Genomic DNA, 25,824 nt, shown 5'->3' with positions numbered 1-25,824 from the left:
TTCCAGTATCCCGGGAGAACCAGGTCCTGTGCAGAACGCTGCCAGGTCAAACTCCCAGGTTCTCCGAGCTCTTGATGTTTTGGGCGACCGGATGGGTTTGAGGCCACCTCGGCCACGCTTGCGAAGCCTCTGGGATACGTGTTTCCAGCAGGAGGGAAGGGAGGGCGAGGAAAGAAAAACGAGGACGCGAATTCTATCCAGACAACTAGAATCCTGGGATAAGGCCAAGAAGCCTCCACAGCTACGTGGACTGGGAGGAACTGCAGGGTGCCACTCAAGAGCTGAAAGCCTGCTAAATGGCTACTCACCTAAGGGAGGGGCGGGGCGGAATCTGGAAGAGCCAATCATAAACAAGAAATCCAGTTTTGTAGTGAGGTGGCCGAGTTCTGACTGGGGTGACCACCGAGAGAAGGCGGGGTGGGATTGCAGAAAGACCATCCGAAGCCCGATCTCGAAATTTTTGTTCGCAGCCTCTTAGGCCGGGGACAGGGCTGGAATAGCCCCGGTCGGCCTGGACGGGCCTCGCCTTCCGAGAGTCTGCGCTGATTGGCGGCGGTGGGATTTCGAGGAGCCAATCAGAAGTCAGGACTCTCGGTCCCGGACGAGGGGCGGGCCCAGGAGCTGCGAGTCAGGCGAGACCTCCGAGTTAGAGCGGAGGACTGCGGCTACAGTCCCGGGCTGCTGGAGAGCGGGAGTCACCTCAGGACCTCGGGTCGTTGCGGGTGAGCTGGGTGGGGAAAGCAGAGACGAACCCCAGAACCCTCTGGGAGGCTGGCCCAGAGAGCAGGGAGGCTTGCTGCAAGTCGGGCCAGGAGTCATGAGCCTCGGGCTTCTCCCATCCTTGATCCACGTCAGACTCGCTGCGTAGGCGATGCACAAGTCACCTTCCTCCCTGGATCGCACCTGTAACCCAGAAGGGCTGGGCTGAGATCCCAGAATTGGGGCGAAGGACCCGAGAAGCCATCTGGTCCAACTCTGCCAGACCTGTGCGGAGACCCTGACAGAGGGGAGGTACGGCACCTGGCACTCACGGCCAGGTGTCTGGTGGGAACAATTTCTAGGGCTCAACTGGACCTCACTAAAGTAATAACGCTCTGAACTTGTGTGTCCTCCTTCTCCCTTATTTTCCTGACTCTTCTGCAGCCCGCTCGCCCACCACTCTTTCCCTCTCACCCAGAAGGAAGACACTCACAGCACCTGTTGTTGTCTTCTGAAAAACTACAGATTCTAGGGCTTCCCTGGTGGCGCAGTGGTTGAGAGTCCGCCTGCCGATGCAGGGGACACAGGTTCGTCCCTCGGTCCGGGAAGATCCCGCATGCCGCGAAGCGGCTGGGCCCGTGAGCCGTGGCCGCTGAGCCTGCGCGTCCGGAGCCTGTGCTCCGCAACGAAAAACTACAGATTCTAATTTCCCTGCCTTTCTGTTTCCTGATTCCCTTCGAGGGTAAACGGCCCCATGAGCCTATCGAGTAAAGGCAACCCTCTTTTCATTAGTTCCTCTGATATATAATAAGAGTCTGGGCTGGGGGTACAGAGATTTACTGGGTATAATCCTTGCTCTCCAACCTTGGAAGGGCATAGCAGAAAGAATTGCAGGTCAAGAAGGGCAATTTGGAAGACATGCGAAGGTAGAATTTACTAGACTTGGTAACACTTTGAGAGTGAGGGAGGGGAATCAAGAATGACTCCTGTTTATTTTCTGGTATACTTTACACAAAGTGCAGAGTTTAAGGTCCAGCTCCCCTGGTTGTAGGACAAAGGTTTTGAGATTCTGGCATAAGCCCTGGAGTTGGAAAACATTTGCTTCCTGAGTGCTTTCTCAGAAGCCAAGTGAAACACTGTTGGCAGGAAATATAGATCAACTACCTACAGGATTTGAGTTCCCTTCTTTGCCCCCTCCACCCATGCAAAAGACATTTGGTTAAGACAGACATTTCTTAACAGATATTTCTCTGTATTTACTTACTTACAGCAGCTGACTTGATCTGTGTCATTAGTTCCATAATTTGGAGTGTTTGTAGACAAAGAAAAAAAGGCAAATTTAAGCTCAAAAAGAAAGAACTTTAGAAAGAGAATGTTAGCACTAGAAGGGATTTTTAGGGATGATCTAGTCCAACTCCCTTTTAGAGGAGATGTGAATAGTCCAAAATTTCAGACGCTAGGCATAAAATATGTTTTATTTCTCCCAGTAGAGCACCTCTTTTCTTCATTAAAAAAAAAAAATTGTGGTAAAATACACTTAACCAGCACAACTTTTTGTTAACACCAGGCTGTCTTTTGATGGCTAGAGCTGCCAACATTGCTTTACATTGCTTTAGAAAACAAGGGCGCTTCATGTAGAGGCTTAACAAACCCCATTCAAGAATGTTACAGAAACATTTTCTAGACTGGAAGGCAGATTGGCCTTCACTAACTGCCTCTAAGCGTCCTTCCAACTTTAAGTATTTATAATTCATATCAAATTCAGAGTTATCCTGACATCTTTAATGCTTTAGGATTTGAAAAATTACTCCAGGATTTCGTCCTGAATTTAAAGCTTTAGTTCATATTACATTCTGAATATGGGCCTTACACCTGTTTATAAATCTCCAGAAGGAATGTTAAAATCCCATGTGAAGTCTTAAGCCCATATACAATGTGACGGGATATATTGGTTCCCAGAAGTTTCAGGTGCAAAGATGGTTTCAAACCCCATGTAGGCTTTGTCACATGTCTTTAGTAAACAAAATCTGAACGACTTAATTTGCTTGTGAAAGCAAATGCACTGGTCAGAAAGCAGACATGAGAAGCAATTGGCAAGAATGCAATAACTATAACAGGCGGTGGAAACCTACAGCGGCACAAGGGGCTATGCAAGTTTAGAGGCAGGAGGAATCACTTAGGTTAGGAGGATCAGGCAAGGAGGGATGGGGAGGGGACTGGCATTTGGGGTTTATACTCTTATCACTTGAGTCATCAGGCTATAGTCTTGGGGTTGAGTCAGGGAGGGGGTCATATAGGAGAGTCCTAGTGTACCTCCCTGAATTTTATCCCTTTCCCTTCACTGGAATAAGTTGGACTTTGTCATAGATCTGAAGTGATTAGACATTAACAGGCATATGCTCTGATTTGGGGAGCTCTGAGAAAGTCCTAAGATCCCACCCCACCATCTGTCCTAGCCAGTCTCTCACAAAGCCTTTTTTTTAAGGTAAAATTTATATTCAGTGAGATTCACAGATCTTACTCTGACCTAAGTTTTAAGCTAAATTTTGACAAATGTTTACACCCATGTAACCAAAGCCTAGTCAAGATACAGAACATTTTCCTCCCAGAAAGTTGTTCCCTCATGCCACCTTCTTGCCAGAAGCAACAGCTGTTCTGATTTCTAAACAACGAGAGCTGTTTATGAGATTCTTTTTGTATAACATTACATCCCTTGAACAGCAATCTAACTTGCACCCTAAAATGCAACCCATCCCCAAGATGTTATTAATTATTTACAATTTACTATGAAGGAAGGGTTGGAATAAAACTATTTTGGGAAAAGGGGGAAGCGAGATTGCAAAGATCTTAAATATTTGGGTCCTAAAGTATATTCAGAAGCCTTACATTGCCTCCTGTCTCTCTCTCTCTCTCTCTCTCTCTGGATATATATACTCAGGAAATATGCCAAGTATGTGCAGCAGAGGGTGGCATTATCAAGGGGAAGAAAACAGTCTCCCCCATCCTATATATCCAACTCATATTTACTAACTCAATTCAAATCCATCTTCTCAGGAATATCCTTAGGCTGTAGTAATTTCTGTCTCCCCTGAATTTCTACCACAGTTTTTGTAGATATTAATTTCATAGGGCATAAACTCAGAAGCACCTTTACTTTTTGTAAGCGACCTTAATTTTTTTTTAATTAATTAATTAATTTATTTATTTATGGCTGTGTTGGGTCTTCGTTTCTGTGCGAGGGCTTTCTCTAGTTATGGCAAGCAGGGGCCACTCTTCATCGCGGTGCACGGGCCTCTCACTATTGCGGCCTCTCTTGTTGCGGAGCACAGGCTCCAGACGCGCAGGCTCAGTAGTTGTGGCTCACGGGCCTAGTTGCTCCGTGGCATGTGGGATCGTCCCAGACCAGGGCTCGAACCCGTGTCCCCCGCATTGGCAGGCAGACTCTCAACCACTGCGCCACCAGGGAAGCCTCCTTAATTTTTATTTTAAGCCCCTATTCTGCTTAACAGTAGAAATTTTATTCTTTACAATTTAAGGTACACTTAGTCACTTCAGTGATAATTCAGTCATTTCAGGTTTATACTCAATTCAGTGTTTTCTTTGGCATTCTATCAGTTTATCACTTACTGCCTTATAACTTGTTTTGAACAGCTTTTATGTTTTTTATTATTTGGGATATCTGTGACCATGAGTTAACTTTTCAGAGCCCTCTAAGTGCATTTCCTGTCTCCCACAGTGCTTCACGTGATGCTTTGCACATCAGCCCACCCTTCAAAGTATGTGCAATAAGCTAGATGATGACCTTTGTAATTTAACACAGAAAAGTAAGATCACTGTATTTGAATTTATATTTTAAACCAAAACTGATGGTAATATAGTCCAAAGTACATAATTATGGATTAGGAGTCTAGAGGGCTGAGTTCTCACTGTAACTTTATATATAACTTTGGGCAAGACACTAACCTCTCAGGACCTAACTTCCCCCTTTAAATAAAGTTCATGGTACTGGGAGGGGTGGAGGAATTGGTGACACCAAGGTGCTTTCCTGGTCTTCATTCTGTCCCTGGAAACATACCTTTTGCTTGAGAGGTGAGTTTAGAAATCATTTATGGTACAAGGATTTTTATTCACTGCTTTTTTATCTCATACACTCATTTGATTTTTTTAACTTTATGAGTGAAAATTCATGATCAAGAGAAATACAGAATCAGTACTGGGAAACATTATTGGTCTGTCTCAAGAAAAATATTTTAAATAAGTATATTCATTATATGTCCCCTTTCTAGTTTATTTGTTTGGGGTTTTTTTTTTTTTCCTTAGAAATAATGTCAAGTGGAGGTGGTCAGCAATCACAGGCTCTTACCAAACCCACTTTCAGTGAGGTACAAGCCTCTGCATTAGTGGAATCGGTATTTGGATTAAAAGTTTGCAAGATCCAGCCACTTCCTAGCTATGATGACCAAAACTTTCATGTATGCATTTTAAGAACCAAAGACACTACAGATGGCCCAAATGAGTATGTCCTCAAAATAAGCAACAGCGAGTCAAGCAAAACTCCAGACCTGATTGAAGTGCAGAGTCACATCATCATATTTCTGAGAGCAGCTGGATTTCCAACGGCCTCCATGTGTCGTACTAAAGGAGACAACTTAACCTCTCTCATATCAGTAGGTACGAGACTACCACTGGTCGTCACCTGTCCATGTGCATTACTGCATTTTGGCTACAAGTAGAAATATCAAGAACAGGTATGTCATTCCAAGTGTAGACAGGGTTACTTTTTCAGCAGTTGGGAGAAGCCACAGCATCACCCAAGTAGAGACTGGGGCTGTGATTCAGAAGTGGTTAGAGCCTGGGTCTGGTGTAACTCTTCTGCCTGGGAAGGATCTGATGGATGAACAACTAAAGGGACATGTGGAAACTAAGGGAACTTTTATTTTTAATTAGGAAAATAATTAAATATTTTTATTCATTAGATCAGCTGTACATTTCAGTGCAGTGATCTTGTAGAAAGAATCAGGAATTTTAGATCCCAGCTCTGTAATTACTGTACATGTGACCTTGGGTACACAACTTAAATTCTTAAGGAAACCTCATCTGTGAAACTTGGTTCCTCTCAATTCTAAATGCTAAGATGTATCTTTCTTTTCTTCTTAAGATGTATCTAATAGAGTTCTCCAAGCAGCAGTTTGTCCCTAAAGAAGCCTGTGATTCTGAAACACTCATTTCTTTATCATACCTTCCTCGATTTTAAATTTATAAAAAATGTTTTTTAGGCCTTCACTTACCAGAGCAGGTGATTTATGTTTAGAGCTAAGGCCAGCAGACTTGGGGCCACAGTTATGTTAGTATGTAAATGGCTGGTCCCAATGTCCTAATGTCTGTCTGTTGTACCTGCTTGCTTGATCCATTCGGCCCTGCTTCACAGAATCCTGCTGACTTGTCCTAGGTTAGCCTGTTTTTTCTCTTGTTCTGTATTATTCTTTGCAATAGTAATTGGAAAGGCAGAATAGCTTCTACTCTTTTTTTTTTTCAAGAATAATTGACAGGATATATACTTCCATCCATCTAGATAGCGGCTCTGAAATCAAAAGCTACTTGGTGAGGCTGCTGACTTATCTACCAGGAAGGCCTATAGCTGAGATTCCCATCAGCCCCCAGCTATTATATGAAATTGGAAGAGTAGCTGCCAAATTGGATAAAACACTGGAGGTAAGATCTGGAGTTTTATTTTGCTTATAAGAATTTTTTATTTGTTGGTTTTGATTTATTTTATTTTAAATACACCTAGGGTCAGACTCTCTTTTTATATGGCGCCTCTTAACATGTGTTACGAAGGACATAGGGTAGTAGATGCATACATTTTATGACAGTAAAAGATTTCTTTCTGCCCAGGTCTGTACTTTACTAGTCTACTAGCAAGATTACCTACATCTTTAGAAATCCATGGTATTCTTTATGCTGCTCACTGAAAACAGTCTGCATTCACAAATTAAAACCTGAAGTTTTCATCCAGATAAGACATAGCCAGACCTCTATATGAAGCAATAGCTGTGTTACAAATGGATTGAAATGACTTGTGTTAAGGATGTTGTGGTCCTATAGAAATGGTACCTTGTTTGACAAATATTTTTCCAGACCTACCAAAACATCTTCATTTAATCAACAAGTGTTCACTAAGTACCTCTTCTATGGCAGGCACTGCGGGAAAGGTAAAGATTCCCCTGTCCTAGACGAGTGTGTTCCAGGGGGACAGATAGACACTTTCTTGAAAAAGTAAACAACAGTTTGTATGAGTAAAACATTTCCAATTACTCACTAAATCCTAGCCAGTCTACCTCTCAAATGTCTCTACAATCCATCTTCTTCTTTCCATTCCTGCCTCGACTATCCCGCCCTGCATTCAGGCGTTTTTCTCCTTCAATGTATTCTTTATACCAGTTCAGAGTTACTTTTTAAAATTACAGATCTGACTATGTCAGTTCTATAGTTAAAACCTTTCGGTGGCCTCTCACTGACTTCAAAGTAAAGGCCGAGGTCCTCAGCGTTTCTTTCAGACAAGGCACTGTGTGGCCTCATCCCTGCCTCTCCCCTGCTCAGTCTCATTGTCCATGTCTCCCCTTTCATGCTTCTCTTACCACCACAATAGAACTTCCCGTCATTCCCTGAATGTGCCTTTCTGTTTCATGCATCTGCGCCTTTGCATATGCCATCTTCTCAACCAGTAATACATTTTCCCCTGCTCTGAAAAATTCCTACTTATCCTTCAACACATAGCTCAGGCACCACCTCCTCTGTGAAATCTTCCCTGGACCCTTCTTTCTCTTCCCAGGCTGTACGAAGAGGATCACTTCCTTCTCTTTGCTTCATCAGAACTTGTACATCTTGTCAACCCATATGATTCTGTGGGTTGACTGGCCTCTCTGCTCTTCTTGGTGTTAATTGGGGTCACTCATACAGCTATATTCAGCTGGGAGTTCAGCTGTGGTGCTTCAGATCCTCTCCATGTGTCCTCTTCTCTTCACCTGGTGTCTCATCCTCCAGGATGGCCTTGAGCATCCTTACAACACAGCTGCTGTCTTCCAAGAGAGAGTGCCAAGAGGACAAGCCCCAGTGTACAAATGCTTATCAAGCCTCTGCTTGAATCATGCTAGCTCATATTCCATTGGCCAAAGCATGTGACGTGTCTAATCCCAAAGTCAACCGGGAGAAGCTGCACAAGGGCATGCACACCAGGAGGCATGGTTCATAGGGAGCCATCAGGGTAACAGGCTATCATGTATGGTATTGTAATTTTGTTGCTTGTGCTTCCTGTTACATATGCTACATAAGAAGAAATGACCTTCTTAAGAAATTGGTCTACATCTTAATTACTCGTCTTTTATCCTTCATGTCTAGCAGTGTCAAACACATAGTACGTATTCAAGGAGGGCTTCATAAAAAAAAATTTTAACTAAAAAAAAAACTTTTGAGCTAGTTCTTAAAAGTTTCAAATCCATGAGTCAGTCAGAGAAAAGGAGGAAGGGTGCTCAGTGAAAGGAAAGAGCATGAAAAAATCATGGCAGTACAATGACTATGTTCTAGAACCTCTGAATAATTCACTGTGGCTGGAGTATAGGGGTTAAACCTGAGAGAGACAGGGGATAAAGTTGGAAACATAGGGTGGAGTCAGATTATAAAATATGTTATCATATATGACACTAAGGAGTTTGGACTTTGTCTTATTTGCTTGCTCAGTAGGGAGATTTGGAGGGTTTTTAAACAGGAAAAAAAATTCTGATTTATAGCCCTCTGAGGGCCAATATGATTGGCAGAAAGCCAGAATGGAGGCAGGGAATGCATTTAGGAAGCTAATACAGTAATCAGGAAAAAGCTGATTGAGGGCTTGAACCAAGAAAAGGTTCAAGATATATTTAAGAGACAGAGCCAACCAGGTCTTCCCTGGTGGCGCAGTGTTTGAGAGTCCGCCTGCCGATGCAGGGGACACGGGTTCATGCCCTGGTCCGGGAGGATCCCACATGCCTCGGAGTGGCTGGGCCTGTAAGCCATGGCCGCTGAGCCTGTGCTCCGCAACGGAAGAGGCCACAACAGTGAGAGAGACCCGCGTACCACAAAAAAAAAAAAAAAAAAAAAAAAAGAGAGAAAGAGCCAACCAAATTTGGTGATTGATTTAATGTTAAGGGTGTGAGAGAGGAAAGGACTGAGCAGGACATGGACTGTAACCTGGGTCTGCTGGGACACAGCTCCATTCTAAAGTAGGCAGGGTTCTCTCTGGTAGCAATCAAGTGGTTGCCTCCACAGCCTAGAACAAAGGACCAGAGGGAGGGGAAAATGTCAGAGATGGGGTCTAGAAAGTGTTGAGATCTGTGGAAGCTAAGGTTTCCTGCCGTACAGGAAAGCAGATCAGCCTCTACGCATTTCACATGTGCTCCATTAGTACCCGGTGGGATCAGCCTGCCTGCTCCCACTCCCTGATTGTGTCCACAGTTTTTTTTTCTATCTGGTTGGTGCTTTAGAGAAAAGAGCAAGGTAGAACCTTAAGGAGAGTTAAGTGAGAGATGAGACAGGGCTGAGAACACTTTAACAATAAGCTTTAGGAGATTTTTTTAATTCTCTCTACCTTCAGAGACTTGATATTTATAGTCTTCTGGGAACAAGGGAAAAATTCTTTGGTACTTTATAGTAGAAGTGTATTTCTTGTAGGCAGCATATACATGAGTCCTGCTTTTTTATCCAATATGATAATCTGTGACCTCCAGTTGGGATGTTTAGACCATTTACATTTAATATGATTTTTTATATGGTTAGGTTTAAGCCTATCATCTTGATATTTGTTTTCTGTTTGTCACATCTATTCTTTATTCTCGAATTTGCTTTTTTTTCTGCCTTCTTTTGGTTCGTGTATTTTTTTATTTCATTTAATCTCCTTTGTTGGCTTATAGCTATAACTCTGTTTATTTTAGTAATTACTTTAGGGTTTATAGAATACATCTTTAACATCACAGTCTATCTTCAAATTATATCATTTCATGTATGGTATATGCACCTGACATAGTATACTTCTGTTTCTTCCTTCCTGTCCTTATTCTATTGTTGTCACACCTTTCACTTATACATTGTTATTATTTTTGTTTAAACTTTCAATTATCTTCTAAAGAGATTTAATTAGGAAAAAATGATATATTTGACTATATGGTTACCTTTTCCAGTGCTCTTCATACTTTTTGTAGATCCATATTATTTCCTTCTACCTAAAGGACTTCCTTTAATATTTCTTGCAGTGTGGGGCTGCTGGTAATGAATTTTTTTCAGCTTTCTTATGTCTTTGTTTCACCTTCTTTTTTTTTTTTTTTTTTTTTTTTTGCGGTACTTTGGCCTCTCCAGTTGCTGAGCAAAGGCTCCAGACACACAGGCTCAGCGGCCATGGCTCACGGGGCCCAGCCGCTCCGCGGCATGTGGGATCTTCCCGGACTGGGGCACGAACCCGTGTGCCCTGCATCGGCAGGCAGACTCTCAACCACTGCACCACCAGGGAAGCCGTCACCTTCGTTTTTGAAAGATATTTTCATTGGACATAAACATCTAGGTTGACTATCTTTTCCAACATGCTTTAAACACATTGCACTACTTTCTTCTCTTGCATTGTTTCTGACAAGAAATCTGCTGTCAGATGGTTCCTCTAAACGTAATATGTCCTCTGTGTGTGTGTGTGTGTGTGTGTGTGTGTGTGTCCTTAAGATTTTCTCTATCTCTACTTTTGAGCACTTTGATCATGATGTGTCTTGGTATAGTTTTGGTCATGTTTCTTGTGCTTGGTGTTCATTGAGCTTCCTTGAGTGGATGCAGTTGAAGCAGTTTGGTGCTTTTGTGTCTTGCTTTCAATACTTGCTGGGACCAGGGCTGGGTTTAGTCTAGGGACAATTATTTCCCGCTATTAATGCAAGACCCTTCTGAGTTCTCTACCCAATGTCCCATGAACTATGAGTATGATTGGTGGGAACAGGTGCTATTCCTGACCCTGTGTATCCAAGTACTGTTTCCCTCTAATCCTTTCAGGTGGTTCTTTCCCCAGCATTGAGTAGCTTCCTCATACTCATACACTGATCTGCCAGATTCTCAAAGGGAACATTCTCCAGATCTCTAGAGTGCTTTCTCTCTCTGTAGCAACCTGTTTTCTGGTCATCTATCCTGAAAACTCTAGCAGCTTTGGTCTTCCTAGATGCTCTGCCTCCTCAACTCAGAGAGTTCCCTGGGCTCTGCCTGGGTCTCCCCTCCCTGCGCTTCCACCTCTATCAAGGCCAAAATCCGAAACAAACTCACCTCATTTGTTCTCCATCTCTCAGGGATCCCTGTCCTTCATTGCCTGATGTCTAGTAACTTTAAAACTATTGTTTTATATATTTTGTCCAATGTTGTAACTATTTCAACCAGGAGGGTAAACCCTGTTACTCCCTCTTGGCCAGAAACTGAAATATATATTACACTCGAAATATTTAGTATTTATTTACCTTTTTATCCCCAAATAGAAATAACTCTTTTTTGATTAAAAGCCCTTTCAGTGACTCATTAAAGAAAGTCAGATTAACATACAAAAAAATTTAAAGTTAATAGTAATCCCATCACCCCAAAATGAGTCACTAAACTATACATTCTGTGAGTCCAAGACCACACTATCCCATAGTTAGTGCTCAGTAAATGTTTGCCAATTGAAAGACTTTTCTCTATGTTGACAATAATTACCATTTCACCTTGCACTCTATTTGTTTATTCAATAGATATTTACTGAGGGTTTGGTTAGTAAATGTTTAAGCATTTCTTTCATAATAGTTTTCAATTAATTTGGGGCAAATCCATTTGTGGACATCCATTAAAAACATCAATTTCTGAACATTAATATAATTTGGATTGAAGTAGGCTCTCCTAATTAAGTGTACAGTTAGGAAATTTTCTTCATATATTACTTTTATTTAGAAAGACCTTTGAATGGATTGGAAGGCTCAGGAAAGTCTCTCTACCATCCTCAGAATCAAATCTACAAAATGAGCTGTTGAGATGAGTGTCTGTTACAGAGGACTTCTTTATTACCGATCTTTCCTTCTACACTACCTGTGGCCTTTATTAATATGCCCGTTGCCATTGAGGTTTCAACTTTTGCTGCTAAATTCTGAAATGGAAAATACAGTTCTCAGGGGGAGATAGCACCACATTATTGCTGACAGTGAGTTCTGCTGTGTAGTTAACCACCTGCCACTCTGCTGTGCAACTTAAGTTGACTCGCAGGGGACAGGGGAGTCCTAGAGAAAACCAAGAGAAGCATTTCCCACTAGGTATTATAATGCATTTTATCATGCTTTATTCCCATTGTTCATCCCCTCACCTAACCTCCCCCCATGGCTTTGCAGGTGGTAAGTTTTTAATTTCTGTATAAGCACTAGGAACCACGGAGTCTGCACAAGATACCACACAGGTGCAGAATTTTAATCCCAGGGGTGTGGCAGAGGCTGTGACTGCTCTGCTGGGGATGTGGCTGGGCCATTGAAGCTTCCAGTGGCTGGGCAGGCCTGGGGGGCCCAGAGTACAAGGAGCCCAGAGTACAACGCAGTTCTGGTTGTTGCCATAACTGAGCGTTCACAAGTGAAGGGACCAACTGATCTGTACTGGAATTTGGTTGCTGCTTGGTTCACAAATGGGCTGGAGGTCAATCTTAGGAGATTCATTTAAGTATAAGAAAGTAGAAAATATAGGATGGGCTTATGAGTATGGGTGTGGTCAGAGCTTCGTAGCAGAGGAAACAAGGTGCTTGAGAAATGGGAATTGGTGTGAGAGGTAGAGTGAGGAAGCTGAAAAGGGGTAGGTTTAGATAGGCTAATAAAGGGTAGTGATTAAACTATCAGAAACTCAGGTTGGTGTGCTATGGGGCCAAAGGATGGAAAGGCCAGAGAAGTCAGGCACATAAGCTGCAAGGTTCACATTCAACAAACATTTATTGAGAACCTATTATGTATGAAATCTTTATTTCATGTCTTAGTTTATCAACAGATGACTATGAGGTTGGTATTTTTTAAATTTTATTTTATTGAAGTATAGTTGATTTACAATGTGTTAATTTCTGCTGTATAACAAAGTGATTCAGTTATACTTGTGTATATATATTCTTTTTCATATTCTTTTCCATTATGGTTTATTACAGGATATTGAATATAGTTCCCTGTGCTATACAGTGGGAACTTGCTGTTTATCTGTCCTATATATAATAGTTTGCAACTGCTAATCCCAAACTCTCAGTCCTTCCCTCCCCCACCTCCCCTTCACCTTGGCAGCCACAAGTCTTCCCTCTCTATCTGTGAGTCTGTTAATGTTTTGTAGATAAGTTCACTTTTGTCATATTTTAGATTCCACATGTAAGTAATATCGTATGCTATTTGTCTTTCTCTTTCTGACTTACTTCACTTAGTATGATAATATCTAGGTCCATTCATGTTGCTGCAAATGGCATTATTTCATTCTTTTTATGGCTGAGTAATATTCCATTGTATACATGTATCACATCTTCTTTATCCATTCATCTGTTGATGGACATTTAGGTTGCTTCCTAGGTTGGCTTTAGGTTGCATTTAGGTTGGCTATTGTAAATAGTGCTGCTATGAACACAGGGGTGCATGTATCTTTTCAAATTATAGTTTTGTCTGGGTATATGACCCAGAGTGGGATTGCTGGATCCTATGGCAACTCTTTAGTTTTTTGAGGAACCTCCATGCTGTTTTCCATAGTGGCTACACCAATTTACATTCCCTGTGAGGTTGGTATTGATACCTGATCTTACTGTTAAGGAAACTAAGATCTGAGATATTAAGTGATAAAACCAGTTGAAACCCAGATCTGTCTGATTCCAAGTCCAGATCCCAAGTATTCTTCCCACTACTCCATACCAGAGTGGGATGCACGGGGTAACAGTGCTACCATTTTAGAAACTGACTCGGAGCCTTCCCTGAACGGACGGTTGCTCTATTGCAAACACAACAAGAGTGTTATATTTTGCCTTCTTTAAAAATAAAAGTAATATATGCACATGGTAAAAGTATCAGTACTGTAGCAGTACTGAAAGGTGTAAAATGAACCTTTTTTCTCTCTACCATCATTTTCATTATTAGTTCCTTTCCAGTCCTACTCCCCAGAAGTCACAACTCCTAACAGTGTTTTTCAGTGCTTACTGTGTAGAGTATTTTTGTGATCCACAGTGACATTTAACACAGCAGATGGTCAGGAGATTCAAAACCATGTCATGTGAGGAACAACTGAAGGAACTAGAAAGGTTTACTCTACAGAAGAGACTGTGGGGCGGAAGTGCTGTCTTCAGATATCAAGAGGACAGTCATGTGGGGGAGAACTAATCCTGTTCCCGTGGCCCCAGAGGTCACAGTTGGAACCCACTGCATAGACACTATGGGAGAGGCAGCTTTTAGCTCTGCAAAAGAGAGAACACAGAGCCATCTCAATGAGGGTAAAAAGTACCTCCTGCAGGAAGTATTCAAACAGAGGCTACATGACCACTTAGCAAGGACATGATAATAGTAACAGGAGCATCAGGGGGAGGTTTTCAAACTCCAGGTCATGAGAGTGGGTGTTAAAATCAATTTAGAGGAACATTTTAAAAGAAATAGAATAAAGTGAAAAATCTCAGAATACAGCACATGTAAGGTTGTAAGTATTGTTACAGAAACTTTTTTCCCCTAGGTGTGTGTTACCTGTATACCAGGTTGCAATGTAAAACGTATTTCTTACTGCAAGTCATGGTCAAAAAAATTTGAAAGCTACTCCACTGGGTGGACACCAAGACCCCTTCAGGCACTCACTGTGTGAAAGGGATCTGGACTGGAGTCTGCAGACCCGGGTCCTCCCTCAGCCCCATAGTGGCAACTCATCATCCTTCTCTGAACTTTTCTTCATTTGTGCAATGATGGTCAAAGCCATTTAGAACTTTAGATAGAGTAGTCAACATCTAAAGGCCTTTCCAATTCTAGAATTGTCTATGCCAAGAACATTCATTTATTCAATAGATATTGCTTGAGCAGTGCCTTCTATGTGCCAGGCACTGTTCCAGACGTGGGGATACAGAAGTGAACAAAACAGGCCCAAAACAAGCTCCTGACCCTCATGGAGCTTACGTTCTAGCAAGGATAACAAGGTAAGTAAGGGAATCATGGTGACTGTTAGACAGCATTTTGTACCAAGTGCTTACAAAGAAAAAATAAGCAGAGAGGAGGGATATGAAATATTGGAGAAAGGGTTGAAATTTTAGATGGAGTGGTCAAGGAACCCTCCCCCAGAAGGTGATTTCTGAGTAAAGACCTGGTGGAAACGAGGGCATTAGCCATACGGATTCCTGGGGTCCCCAGGAGGAAGAAACAGCAAACGTAAAAGGGTGGGAACGTGCCTGGCATGTTCCTTGAACAGCAGGGAGGCCAGTGTCAGTGTGGTTAGAAGAGAGTGAAAAAAAGTTGTTGAAGATGAAGTCGGAGAGGGAGCAGGGGGCCCAGCACAGAGTTCTTTAGAGCTGCCTCCATTCCTTTGGTAGGCTGCAGATGGCGACACCTATCTTTGCCCAGTTGTGAGGATCGGGGAAGATGGGAATGTGTTCTCAAAACTATGAGATCCTCTAGAAATATGATGTTATTACCACTTTGTGGGTGAAGGTAAATGGAGCAAGTCAGTGACCATGAGAGAATGCCAGCTCTTTCCCTAAGGCACACCCAGCCCACCCTTTGGAGGGTGCGGACCTCTCCATAGTGGTTGTGCTGTTAAAAGTCTAAGAGTTTCTTTGCTTTTGATTTAGAAATTCCATCACCCAAAGTTAAGTAGTCTTCATCGGGAGAACTTCATCTGGAATCTGAAAAATGTTCCTCTTTTGGAGAAATACCTGTATGCCTTGGGCCAGAATCGGAATCGAGAGATTGTCGAACAGGTTGTTCAGCTGTTCAAGGATGAAGTAATGACCAAATTAAGTCATTTTCGAGAATGTGAGTATCCCCCCTTTCAAATCAGTATTTTTCTTGATTTTTAAATTGTCAAATTTCAAACCATCAGCAAAGTATGGAGGTACAACTTAGCTTTATCCAATCTTAAAACTTTGTCAGATTTGCTCCTGTTGCTTTTAAAGAATAATACTTTCACTTCCCTTAAAATTGCTACATTTGAAGCCCCCTCTAATCCCTTAAAATTGCTACATTTGAAGCCCCCTCTAAACTTTACATGATTCTACCTCTCCCCTCCCTACTAAATTTGCATATGTTTTAATATTACTACATATGTATATATTCATAAATTACCTACAGTAGTATTTTGCATGCTTTCAAACTTTAGATAAATGGCATCACGCTGTATATTATCATTCTACAACCTGCTTTTTTATTCAACATTGTTTTTCAGATTGATCCATTTAATATGTGTAGTTCTAGTTCATTTAGTTGGTTAGCTTTAACTGCTGAATAATATTCCATAGTGTGTGTGTGTGTGTGTGTGTGTGTGTGTGTGTGTGTTCCATAATTTATTTTAATGTAATTTTTTTGGGTCTATCCTCTTGTTAATGGAATTTTAGTTGGTTCCTTTTTCTTTTTCTGTATAAATGATGCTGCAATGAGCAATCTAGGGCATATCTCCTTATGCACATGCACAACAATTTCTTTAGGGTGTAACAAACCTTCTGACCCAGAATGAAGTACTGGTCAAAGGGCAAGGAACTGAGGGGGCATTTCTAATAAAGCCGGGGATAGGCTTTGAACATCCTTTTTGTCCTCTGCTTTCTGTAATAGTCAGCTCAGGCTGCCATTAAAAAATCACAAATGACTGGGTGGCTTAAACAACAGAAATGTGTTTCTCATAGCTCTGGAGACTAGATGTCTGAGATCAGGGTGCCAGCATGGTCAGGTTCTAGTAAGGACTCTCTTCTCTCTGTGTCCTCCTCACATGGTGGAGAGAGAGCCAGCAAGCTCTCCAGTATCTCTTCTCATGAAGACACTAATCCCATCATGAAGGCCCCACACTCAGGATCTCCCCTAAACCTAATTATTTCCCAAAGGCCTCATCTCCAAAATACCATTGCACTGAGGGTTAGGGCTTCAACATAGATTTGCAGGGAACTCGGGGTGGGGGGGGTGAGCGGGCACAGTTCAGTCCAATAGCACTTACTTTGTGTAAACACAATGTGGTAAAAAAAAAAAAAAAAAAGGAGTTGATTTTTTTCCCCCTCAAACCTGTTTCCCCCTCCCAGTCATCTTCATTCCGTTAAAATAGTATCCACCATTCACCTAGTTAATCTGACCAAAAACCTACAAGTCATCAGCTTGACTTTGTTCTTTCTCCCACACTTCACATCCAGTCAAATTCTATCAGTTCTAACTTCAAAGAATACCCTACTTCTAACCCTGTTCCCCACATTTACTACCACCACTTGGTCCAAAATACCATCATTTCTCAAATGGATTATTACTGTAGCCTCCTAACTGGTCTCCCTGTCCCGTCTCCCTGCAGTATATATTCACTTGTGTCTTACCTTTTTTTTTTTCTTAATAGTACTTCTGTAAGATTATCCATGTTGTTGCATGTGGCTATAGCTTATTTTTAACTTTTATTACTGTAGAGTATGTGATTCATAAATATACCACACGTTAGCTATTCTACTTTTCAAAGATATCTGAGTTCTTTCCAGTTTGGGTCTGTTAAGAACAGTGCTCTGTGAATATTCTTGTCTCTTGCTATACATGTTCATGAGTTCTTTGAGTATATGACTTCATGAGCTCAGGGGTAGGATTGCTGAATCATAGTTCATGTCCATTTTCAACTTCAGAGATAATGCCAAACAAGGTGGCATTATTAATGCCAAGGTGGTTGTATGACTTTGTACCACTACTAGCAGAGAATAAAATTTATATTCCTCTACAACCTTGGTACTATCAGACTTTAATTTTTGCAAATCTGATGTGTGTGTAATGGTTGCTTATTGTGGTTTTAATATACATTTCCCAATTATTGGCCATTTGGATATATTCTTTTGTGAAGTGCCTATTCAAGTCTTTTGCCTGTTTTTCTATTGGGATTTTTTTTCTCATTGATTTTAGAAGTTCAAAATATTTTCTGGATACAAGCCCCTGGTTGGTTATATGTGTTACAAATATTTTGTTCCATTCTGTGGCTTGTCTTTTCACTCTCTTCATGATATGTTTTGATGAATAATCCTTAATTTATTGGTTTAAAATATATCAGTCTTTTACCTCATGGTAAGTGTTTTCTGAAAAAAATTTTCCCTACCTGTGGTCATGAGATATTACCCTATATTATCTTCCTAAAGTTTTAGTTTTTTGCCTTTCATAATAGGCCTATAATCCATCTGGAATTTATTTTTATATATGGTGTGAATTTTTCTTATGGCTGATAAATTTTCTCAACAACATTTATTGAAAAGCCATGTTTTTCCTTTTGTTTTCCAGTACTACCTCTGTTGTAAATCAAATATGTCTTTGGACTCTATTTTACTTTATTGGTCTATTTGTCAGTCTCTGCACCCATACCACACTGTGTATCAGCTAGGCTAGGTCATGCTGCAGTAACAAATAACCCCCAAATTCTTGTGGACTATAATAACAAAGGTTTATTAGTTCCAACTCAAGCTGCAGGTCTATCATGGATTCACTAGGGCTCTGTGTTTCCTCACTTTGGGATTTAGACTGATGGAACTTTCATCAACTGGAATGTTGCTATGGGGAAAGAAAATGTAGTAAATTGTACGCTGGATCTTAAAGCTTCTGCCCTGAAGTGATGTCATTTCTGTTCATATGTAAGTGGCCAAAAAAAGCCGCACGGCCGCATACAACTTTTGGAGAAGCAGGGAATTGCAACCCAGCATGTTCCTAGAAGGAAGATAACTGGAATATTTTTGAGCATACCTAAAGATTACCATAGTATCTTAATTTCTTTAACTTTTTAAGTCTTCATATCTGGTAGAACATGTCCTCCCACCTTCTTGTTCTTCTATAAGAGGGTCTTGAGTATTTTTGGTTCTTTACATTTCCATATCAATTGTAGAATCAGCGTGTCATGTTTAAAGACAAATTTTGTTGAGATTTTGGCTAGATTTTGGCTAGAATTGAATCTATATACACATTTGGAGAAAATGGGTATATATATTTATATTATAAGATCGAGTAAGATAATCCATGAACACTGGTCTACCTCTCCATTGATATAGATCAATAAAAGATATATATGATGAAATTTTTGATTGTCCTTTTACTGTTGACTTCTACTGTAATTGCATTATGGTCAGAGAACGTATTTTGTATCAGTGCTTTCGAGCAGAATTTTCTTCAATGATGGAAATGTTCTGTATTTGTGATGTCTAACACACTAGCTTTTGTGTGGCTACTGAGCACTTGAATGACTGGTGCAACTAAGGAATTGGATTTTTTATTTAATCTTAATGAATTTAAATGGTAACTTGCCGCAAGTGGCTACTATGTGGGACAGAGCAGCTCTATATGATTTTAGTACTCTGAAATTTGTTAAGATTTACTTTATAATGAAGCATTTGGTAATTTTAAAAAAATAGTCCCTGTGTGCTAAAAAGAATGTATTTAGTAGGTGCTGGGTACAGAGTTATGCATATGTCCAGTAGGTCAAATTTGTTAATCATGTTGTTTAAGTTTTCTATACTGTTGAGTTATCTTTTCGTCTGCTTGTTCTAATAATTATTAAGAAAAGTATATATAAAATCTCCCAGTCTGATTGTGGATTGTCTATTTTTATTTGTATTTCTGTCAAATTTTGCTTTATATATTTCAAGGCAACATGCATATAAAATTTGAATTGTTGTCTTACTAGGAAATTGTATCTTTTATCAATATAAAGTATCCTTCTTTATCTCTGCCATTGTTTTCTGCCTTAATGTCTACTCCATCTGACATTATATAGCTATCCCATCATATTTTTGTTCTCTTGATTTTTTCTCTTTTCCATTTTTTCTTTTCCTTTTTGCCCTTCTTTTGAGTGAATTGTTTTTGTGTTAATTATTTTTGTCGTTTTTTTCTTTCTCTCTCCTGCAGTTTGAAAATTATATACTCTCTATTCTTTGAATGATTACCTTAGGAATTCTAACATGTGACTTTAACTTATCAAAGTCTGATATTATTCAAGACAATACAAGGACCTTAAAATACTTTCATTCCATTTATCTCTTTCCTGACTCATATGCTGCTGTTTTAGTAAACTTTAATTCTATATTTTCACCACAAAAGACATTATTATTTTTGTTTTAGAGTCTAGTTTATTTAGATTTACTTATATATTCCCTTTTTATCTTCCAGCACCCCAAACCTTCTGTCTGGAGTTATTTTATTCCTGCCTGAAATACAACCTTCTGAATTTCCTTTAATGCAGTTATCTAATGGTGAACTCTCTCTGATTTTGTCTGAAAATGTTTTTTATTTTGTCTTCGTTCCTGAGGAGATTTTCACAGCCTATAGAACTTTAGATTTCATGGGTTTAGAATTTTAGAATTCCACTGTCTTCTAGCTTCCATTGCTGCTGAAAGGCCAGCTGTCAGTCTGTTGCTTTTGTCTTTTTCTCCTTTGGGATGCTTTTCAGATGTTTTCTTAAAATATTTTTTTTCTTGATCTACTCAGGTTTCTCAAATCTGTGTGTGTACATGGTTTTTCACCATTTATGGAGAATTCTTGCCTCTGCACCTTTCTCTCTTTCTTCTCCTTTTGAGACTCCAATTAAGCTCATGTTAGACCTTCTCACTGAATCCTCTGTGTATATTACCTTCTCGCGCACGCATGTGTTTGTGTGTGTGTGTGTGTGTGTGTGTGTTAATCTTTTTCTCTGCCCGTGCTGCATTTTCAACAATTTTCTAGTTTATCGATTCTCTCTTTAGCTATGTCTAATCTCTTAAACCCAACCATTGTGTTTTTAATTTTTTCATTGTATTTTTCAGTTTTAGAAGTTCTTCTTGATTATTTTTCTAGAGTAACTGCCTTGTGGCCAGAGAACATACTCTATATCAGCACACAGGGAAATAAGGTATCATGAGCAAGAACAAGAAACTGACTATAGAAACTGAACCAAAGACTTCAGTAACTCGAATGATCAGGCACAGAATATAGTCACACAGCAGCCTGGTTTGGCATTTGGTTTTAAGGCTATATTTTTGTCCTTCTGCCTCCTTCGACCTGCAGTAGTCTAAACAGTGGGTTGCAGCAGATTTTGTCATCCTTTTAAGAGTTGGGAAGCCCTCATCACTGCCTCCAGCTTCATGTGGTGAGTCTGTTTCCCAACCAGCAGGTAGCATTTTAAGTTCCTTCTCCCAAAGGGGGAAAGCACACTGCTGATCTGAACACAATAGACAAGACTGTGGCTTTATTCCTGCTCACTGCACTGCTTGTGCTTGGCATTTCTATTCTGTTTTTAGTGTATAAATCTATCTTGGTTTTGAGGCTGGCTGTATATTTGTTTTCTCTTTTTACTTTTATCATTGCTATGTATATTGGGGTTATCAAAGAATGAATTCACTCTGCCATCTGGATCAGAACTCTTTCTTTTCTTTCGTTAATTCTCAAATTCAACAACTTTTGTCATTTTATTCCAAGCATTGAGTAGCTGTATCATTTCTTAATAGGCCATTGGACATGTGAAGAGAAGCAACAAAATGAGAGAGGTTCTTGCATATACAGATTGCATTAGTGAAGTAACATTTCATTGATTCTAAAATGCCATTTGACTGTACAAGATATCCAATTACTTTATGAACCTCTAGGAAGAAAAAATATTGCCAGTGAAACTATGACATGGCGTCAACTGTATGATGAACCCCAAAATCAGAAGCATGTAGTTTACAGTAATATTCATTGCTTTTACAGGCCACCAACTGTGCCACATCACTTAACATGAATTACACAATACTAACTCATATAGAAGAAATCAACATTATATTTAGAAGCTAATATTGTGGACTTTATATCATGTACTTATTATAAAGTACATGACTAACTGCTTCAGTAGGCGTGGACATCCCCATCTCCTCCTAATCCTCACTCAGAGGTTTATTTATTTATTTATTAAATAAATTTATTTATTTTTGGCTGCGTTGGGTATTCGTTGCTGCACACGGGCTTTCTCTAGTTGCAGCGAGCAGGGGCTACTCATCGTTGCAGTGCATGGGCTTCTCATTGCGGTGGCTTCTCTTGTTGTGGAGCACGAGCTCTAGGCATGCAGGCTTCAGTAGTTGTGGCTCGTGAGCTCTAGAGCACAGGCTCAGTAGTTGTGGCACACGGACTTAGTTGCTACGTGGCATGTGGGATCTTCCTGGACCAGGGCTTGAACCTGTGTCCCCTGCATTGGCAGGCGGATTCTTAACCACTGCACCACCAGGGAAGTCCCCTCACTCAGTGGTTTAAATCAGTGCTTCTCAAACTATCCATGGTAAAAGTTTGGGGTTTTCTCCCAACCCACTGCAGCCTGATACATGGCCCTACTATTCAAGATTAGTTCATGGCTCACACCACATATGATTTACCATGCACATTTGACAACACTCAAACTGGCCTATACTGTTAATGAGATAAGGCCCCTGTCATACTCTTTGATGAAAAACCACTATGAAGTTATCTAAACAGTCTCAATTTCTGTTTTTATTTGATGCAGACTAATGATGCAGCACTAGCCACGGGCCCCCCGCTTTGAGTGGTACTGTCTTAAAATAACACCACCTATTCCAGTAATCAAAAGACTGGGGACATTCGGAATTACCTTGTCATCAGAAATTTCTTTTAGAAATCCTAGGTTAAAATAAAGGCACATCTGGTTCATTCTAGGACTCTTTGCTTCTTATAATAATATGAATATGCACACACACGTAGGTGTGTGTGTGTGTGTGTGCGTGTGTGTACAGTTCTTTTCCCTTTACTTGGCTCATAGCCAAAATCAGGTGTTCACAATGACTACAGTCTCCATCTTCTGGCCTTGTACTGATGAGAAGCAAAAGCAAAAACAACCACCAAAATTAACTGCTTTTATCCTTTTCAGAGGAAATTATTTTATTTCAAGAAAAAGAGGGATTAGCTCTTTATCTCTGACTGCTTATCAAATTATCTGAATGTCCATACCTGAGGAAGAGAAATGGAAAGAGAATGAACTAGGGTATTGAACAACTGTTTTTACTTGGCTTGATTTTTCTCCTTTCAGGTATCCATCATGGAGATCTTAACGACCATAACATTTTAATAGAGTCCAGCAAGTCAGCCTTTGGAGATGCTGTATATCAAGTGTCTGGGATTTTAGATTTTGATGATATGAGCTATGGCTACTATGTGTTTGAAGTGGCAATCACCATCATGTACATGATGATTGAAAGCAAGACTCCTATACAAGTAGGAGGTCATGTCCTTGCAGGGTTTGAAAGTGTAGTCCCACTGACACCTGTGGAGAGGGGTGCTTTGTTTCTACTTGTTTGCAGTCGTTTTTGTCAGTCACTTGTCTTAGCTGCATACTCTTGCCAGCTATACCCAGAGAACAAAGAGTATCTCATGATTACTGCAAAAACTGGGTGGAAGCACTTACAGCAAATGTTTGACATGGGCCAGAAAGCTGTAGAAGAAATCTGGTTTGAAATTGCCAAGTCCTATGAATCTGGGATCTCCATGTGAACAGATAAAAATGCACACTAACTTGGGTAATTAGAAACCAATAGGACCAAATCTAATTCCATAAAGGGTTTCCCTGCATAATTAAAGATGAATTGATGAAACACTGCAATGCACATGAAACCACTAAGGTCTTCTAGCAATTTCATGACCATTTTTTAAACCTAAGAAAGTACTACATGAACAAGCATGTCTTTCTATGGGTCTCACTTGCCTTGTGTATCAAACATGTAGAGTGATATTCAGAATCAGATAATCTCTCAAGGTCTGTTGCAGCCCTGAGATCAATGATTTTTTTAAACTTTGAAAGGAATATATATGTATAGACATATTCACATATTTTAAATAAGTGGATGTAACACACAGACCTAGTTAACATATCACCAATTCTATGAAGCCTTCTCCCATCTCTTTGTTGTCCAGAATCCCATTGTACCCTGTCTTCTGTATGGCACATCACTTGGTATCATGGATGATGGCTGTGTAGTCATCTAGCCTAAGAGCTATTTGAGGTCAGAAACCATGTAAAACTTTTTTTGTCTTTCATCCCTTTTTACACCTGGTATAGTGCCTTTCCCATGGTCTTTAAAAATATTTACAAAATTAATGTATCCTAGAAGAAAGGCTGGAGAAAATAAGGCACACATAGTGCCTTAGGAGGAAACACAGATGGTATTCATAAGAGAAAGCTTTAACTTGTTTGAGAGAGCAATTGAAACTGTAACTCCAGAGATAGATGCCAGAACTCACTGGAACTGCAAGTAAGCAAATAACACACCCAGGCAAGGCCACTAACTCCTGAAGTACCGAAATAGTTTTCATATCGATACTAAGAAAGACCCTAAGCGGATATTTTAAAATTCTCTACAATTTATGTTTCTTTTCATATGAATATGTAATATTGAAGAACATAGCTCACATGTACTACTTGACTTTAATCATACCACTGTATTTCCTTCACTGATTTCTCTTCATGTCCCCCTTAGTATGATATAGTAAATAGCTGTTTACTTCTTGTCATTTTAACCCTCCATTCTCTAGAGATGACTCAAGTCTAGAACCCTGGCCATTCAAACACCTTCTCAGTAGTTATCTCTTTCCATATACATGAGAACACATTGATTCTATATCTCTCCATCTAATGACCTACCTATAGAGCTATCTATACTCCCCAAACTAGGTCTCTCTCTGAATTTTCTTGTATCACTCTTGTATCATTCTTATATTCACCTTTAACTTCTCGGCACCTTAATTTCCTTATCTGTAAGGGTGAAGTAGTACCCATCTTATAGTGCCTGTAGTACCTCATAGAGTTAGTTGTGAGGACTTCTTAGAAATGAATGCAAAGTTCTTAGCACAGGGCTTGGCACATAGAAAAGACTTAATAAATACTTACTAAATGAATGAACCAGGTTACCCAAACTCAAAATATTGGAGAAGTTTTCTTTTTGCCTCTCTAATATTCAATCAGTGATCTGATTCTTAGGAATCAGAATTTTAGATCAGTAAATGATGATCAAATCCCTGTCCTTCCTGCCTTACTGTTTAACAATAAATAATAAAAACAAATATTTATTGAGTACTAAGTATTTAAAAGAAAACTCTCTCTACTCTCACAACACTTCTGACGCTAAACATGTGGAGTTTTCCTTCGCATTAAGCAATCCTGACACCAACTGTTTGGAGCTAGAGCAGACCCCCAGGTTAAGGGCTCAGTCCCACAAAACTGCCTCCACTTCAGATGCCAGCCTCAAGTCCTAGGTTGTACTTCTGACCAACTGGCTGTAAGTTGGGGGTTCCCATGACCCCCTCCTCAGGTTCTATAATTTGCTAGTACAGCCCAAAGAACTCGGGGAAATGCTTACTTATGTTTATTAGTTTATTTTAAGGGTATAATAATAAATGGCCAGAGGAAGAAATACATAAGGTGAGATCCAGAAGGATCCTGAGCACAGAAGCTTCTGCCTCTGTGGAGTTGGGGGGTGCACCATGCTCCCGGCATGTAGATCTGCTCACCAAGCCAGAAGCTCTTGAACCTCTTTGGTTAGGGCTTTTATGCTGGCTTCGGTTGATCAGATCATTGACCACTGGTTGATCAAATCATCTCCCCTCCCCAGAAGGTGGGGGGTGAGGCTGAAAGTTCCAGCCCTCTAGTCACTTGGTTGGTTCCTCTAATAATCAGCTCCCATCCTCCAAGACTCACTTCATTAGCATAAATTCATGTGTAGCCGAAAGGGGCTTCTTATGAATAAAAAAGAAGCTCCTCTCTCCCCTACCACTCAGGAAATGACAAGAGTTTTAGAAGCTTTGTGCCAGAACTGGGGACAAAGACCAAACATATATTTCATATTGTATCACAGGACTTTACATGCATTATCTCATTTAATCTCCACAAAAAAAGCTGTGAGAAAAGTATTGTTATGGTTTTTTAATA

The 25,824-nt window shown here is 40.3% G+C and overlaps 1 protein-coding gene across 1 annotated transcript; it reads left to right on the top strand.

The window, feature by feature from the left end:
- Positions 1-497: 497 nt before the first annotated feature.
- HYKK (hydroxylysine kinase) lies at positions 498-25,074 on the top strand. The gene is made up of 5 exons (XM_029239077.1): positions 498-722; positions 5,020-5,370; positions 6,272-6,411; positions 15,533-15,716; positions 22,933-25,074. Exons 2-5 carry the CDS (start codon positions 5,025-5,027, stop codon positions 23,391-23,393), a joined length of 1,131 nt encoding a protein of 376 aa, XP_029094910.1. The 5' UTR covers positions 498-722; positions 5,020-5,024; the 3' UTR covers positions 23,394-25,074.
- The last annotated feature ends 750 nt before the right edge of the window (positions 25,075-25,824 follow it).

This window comes from Monodon monoceros, unplaced genomic scaffold (genome assembly GCF_005190385.1).
Source record: "Monodon monoceros isolate NGI ecotype Baffin Bay Population unplaced genomic scaffold, NGI_Narwhal_1 Super_Scaffold_21, whole genome shotgun sequence".
NCBI lineage: Eukaryota > Metazoa > Chordata > Mammalia > Artiodactyla > Monodontidae > Monodon > Monodon monoceros.
This window is presented reverse-complemented; position numbering and strand designations above follow the sequence as displayed.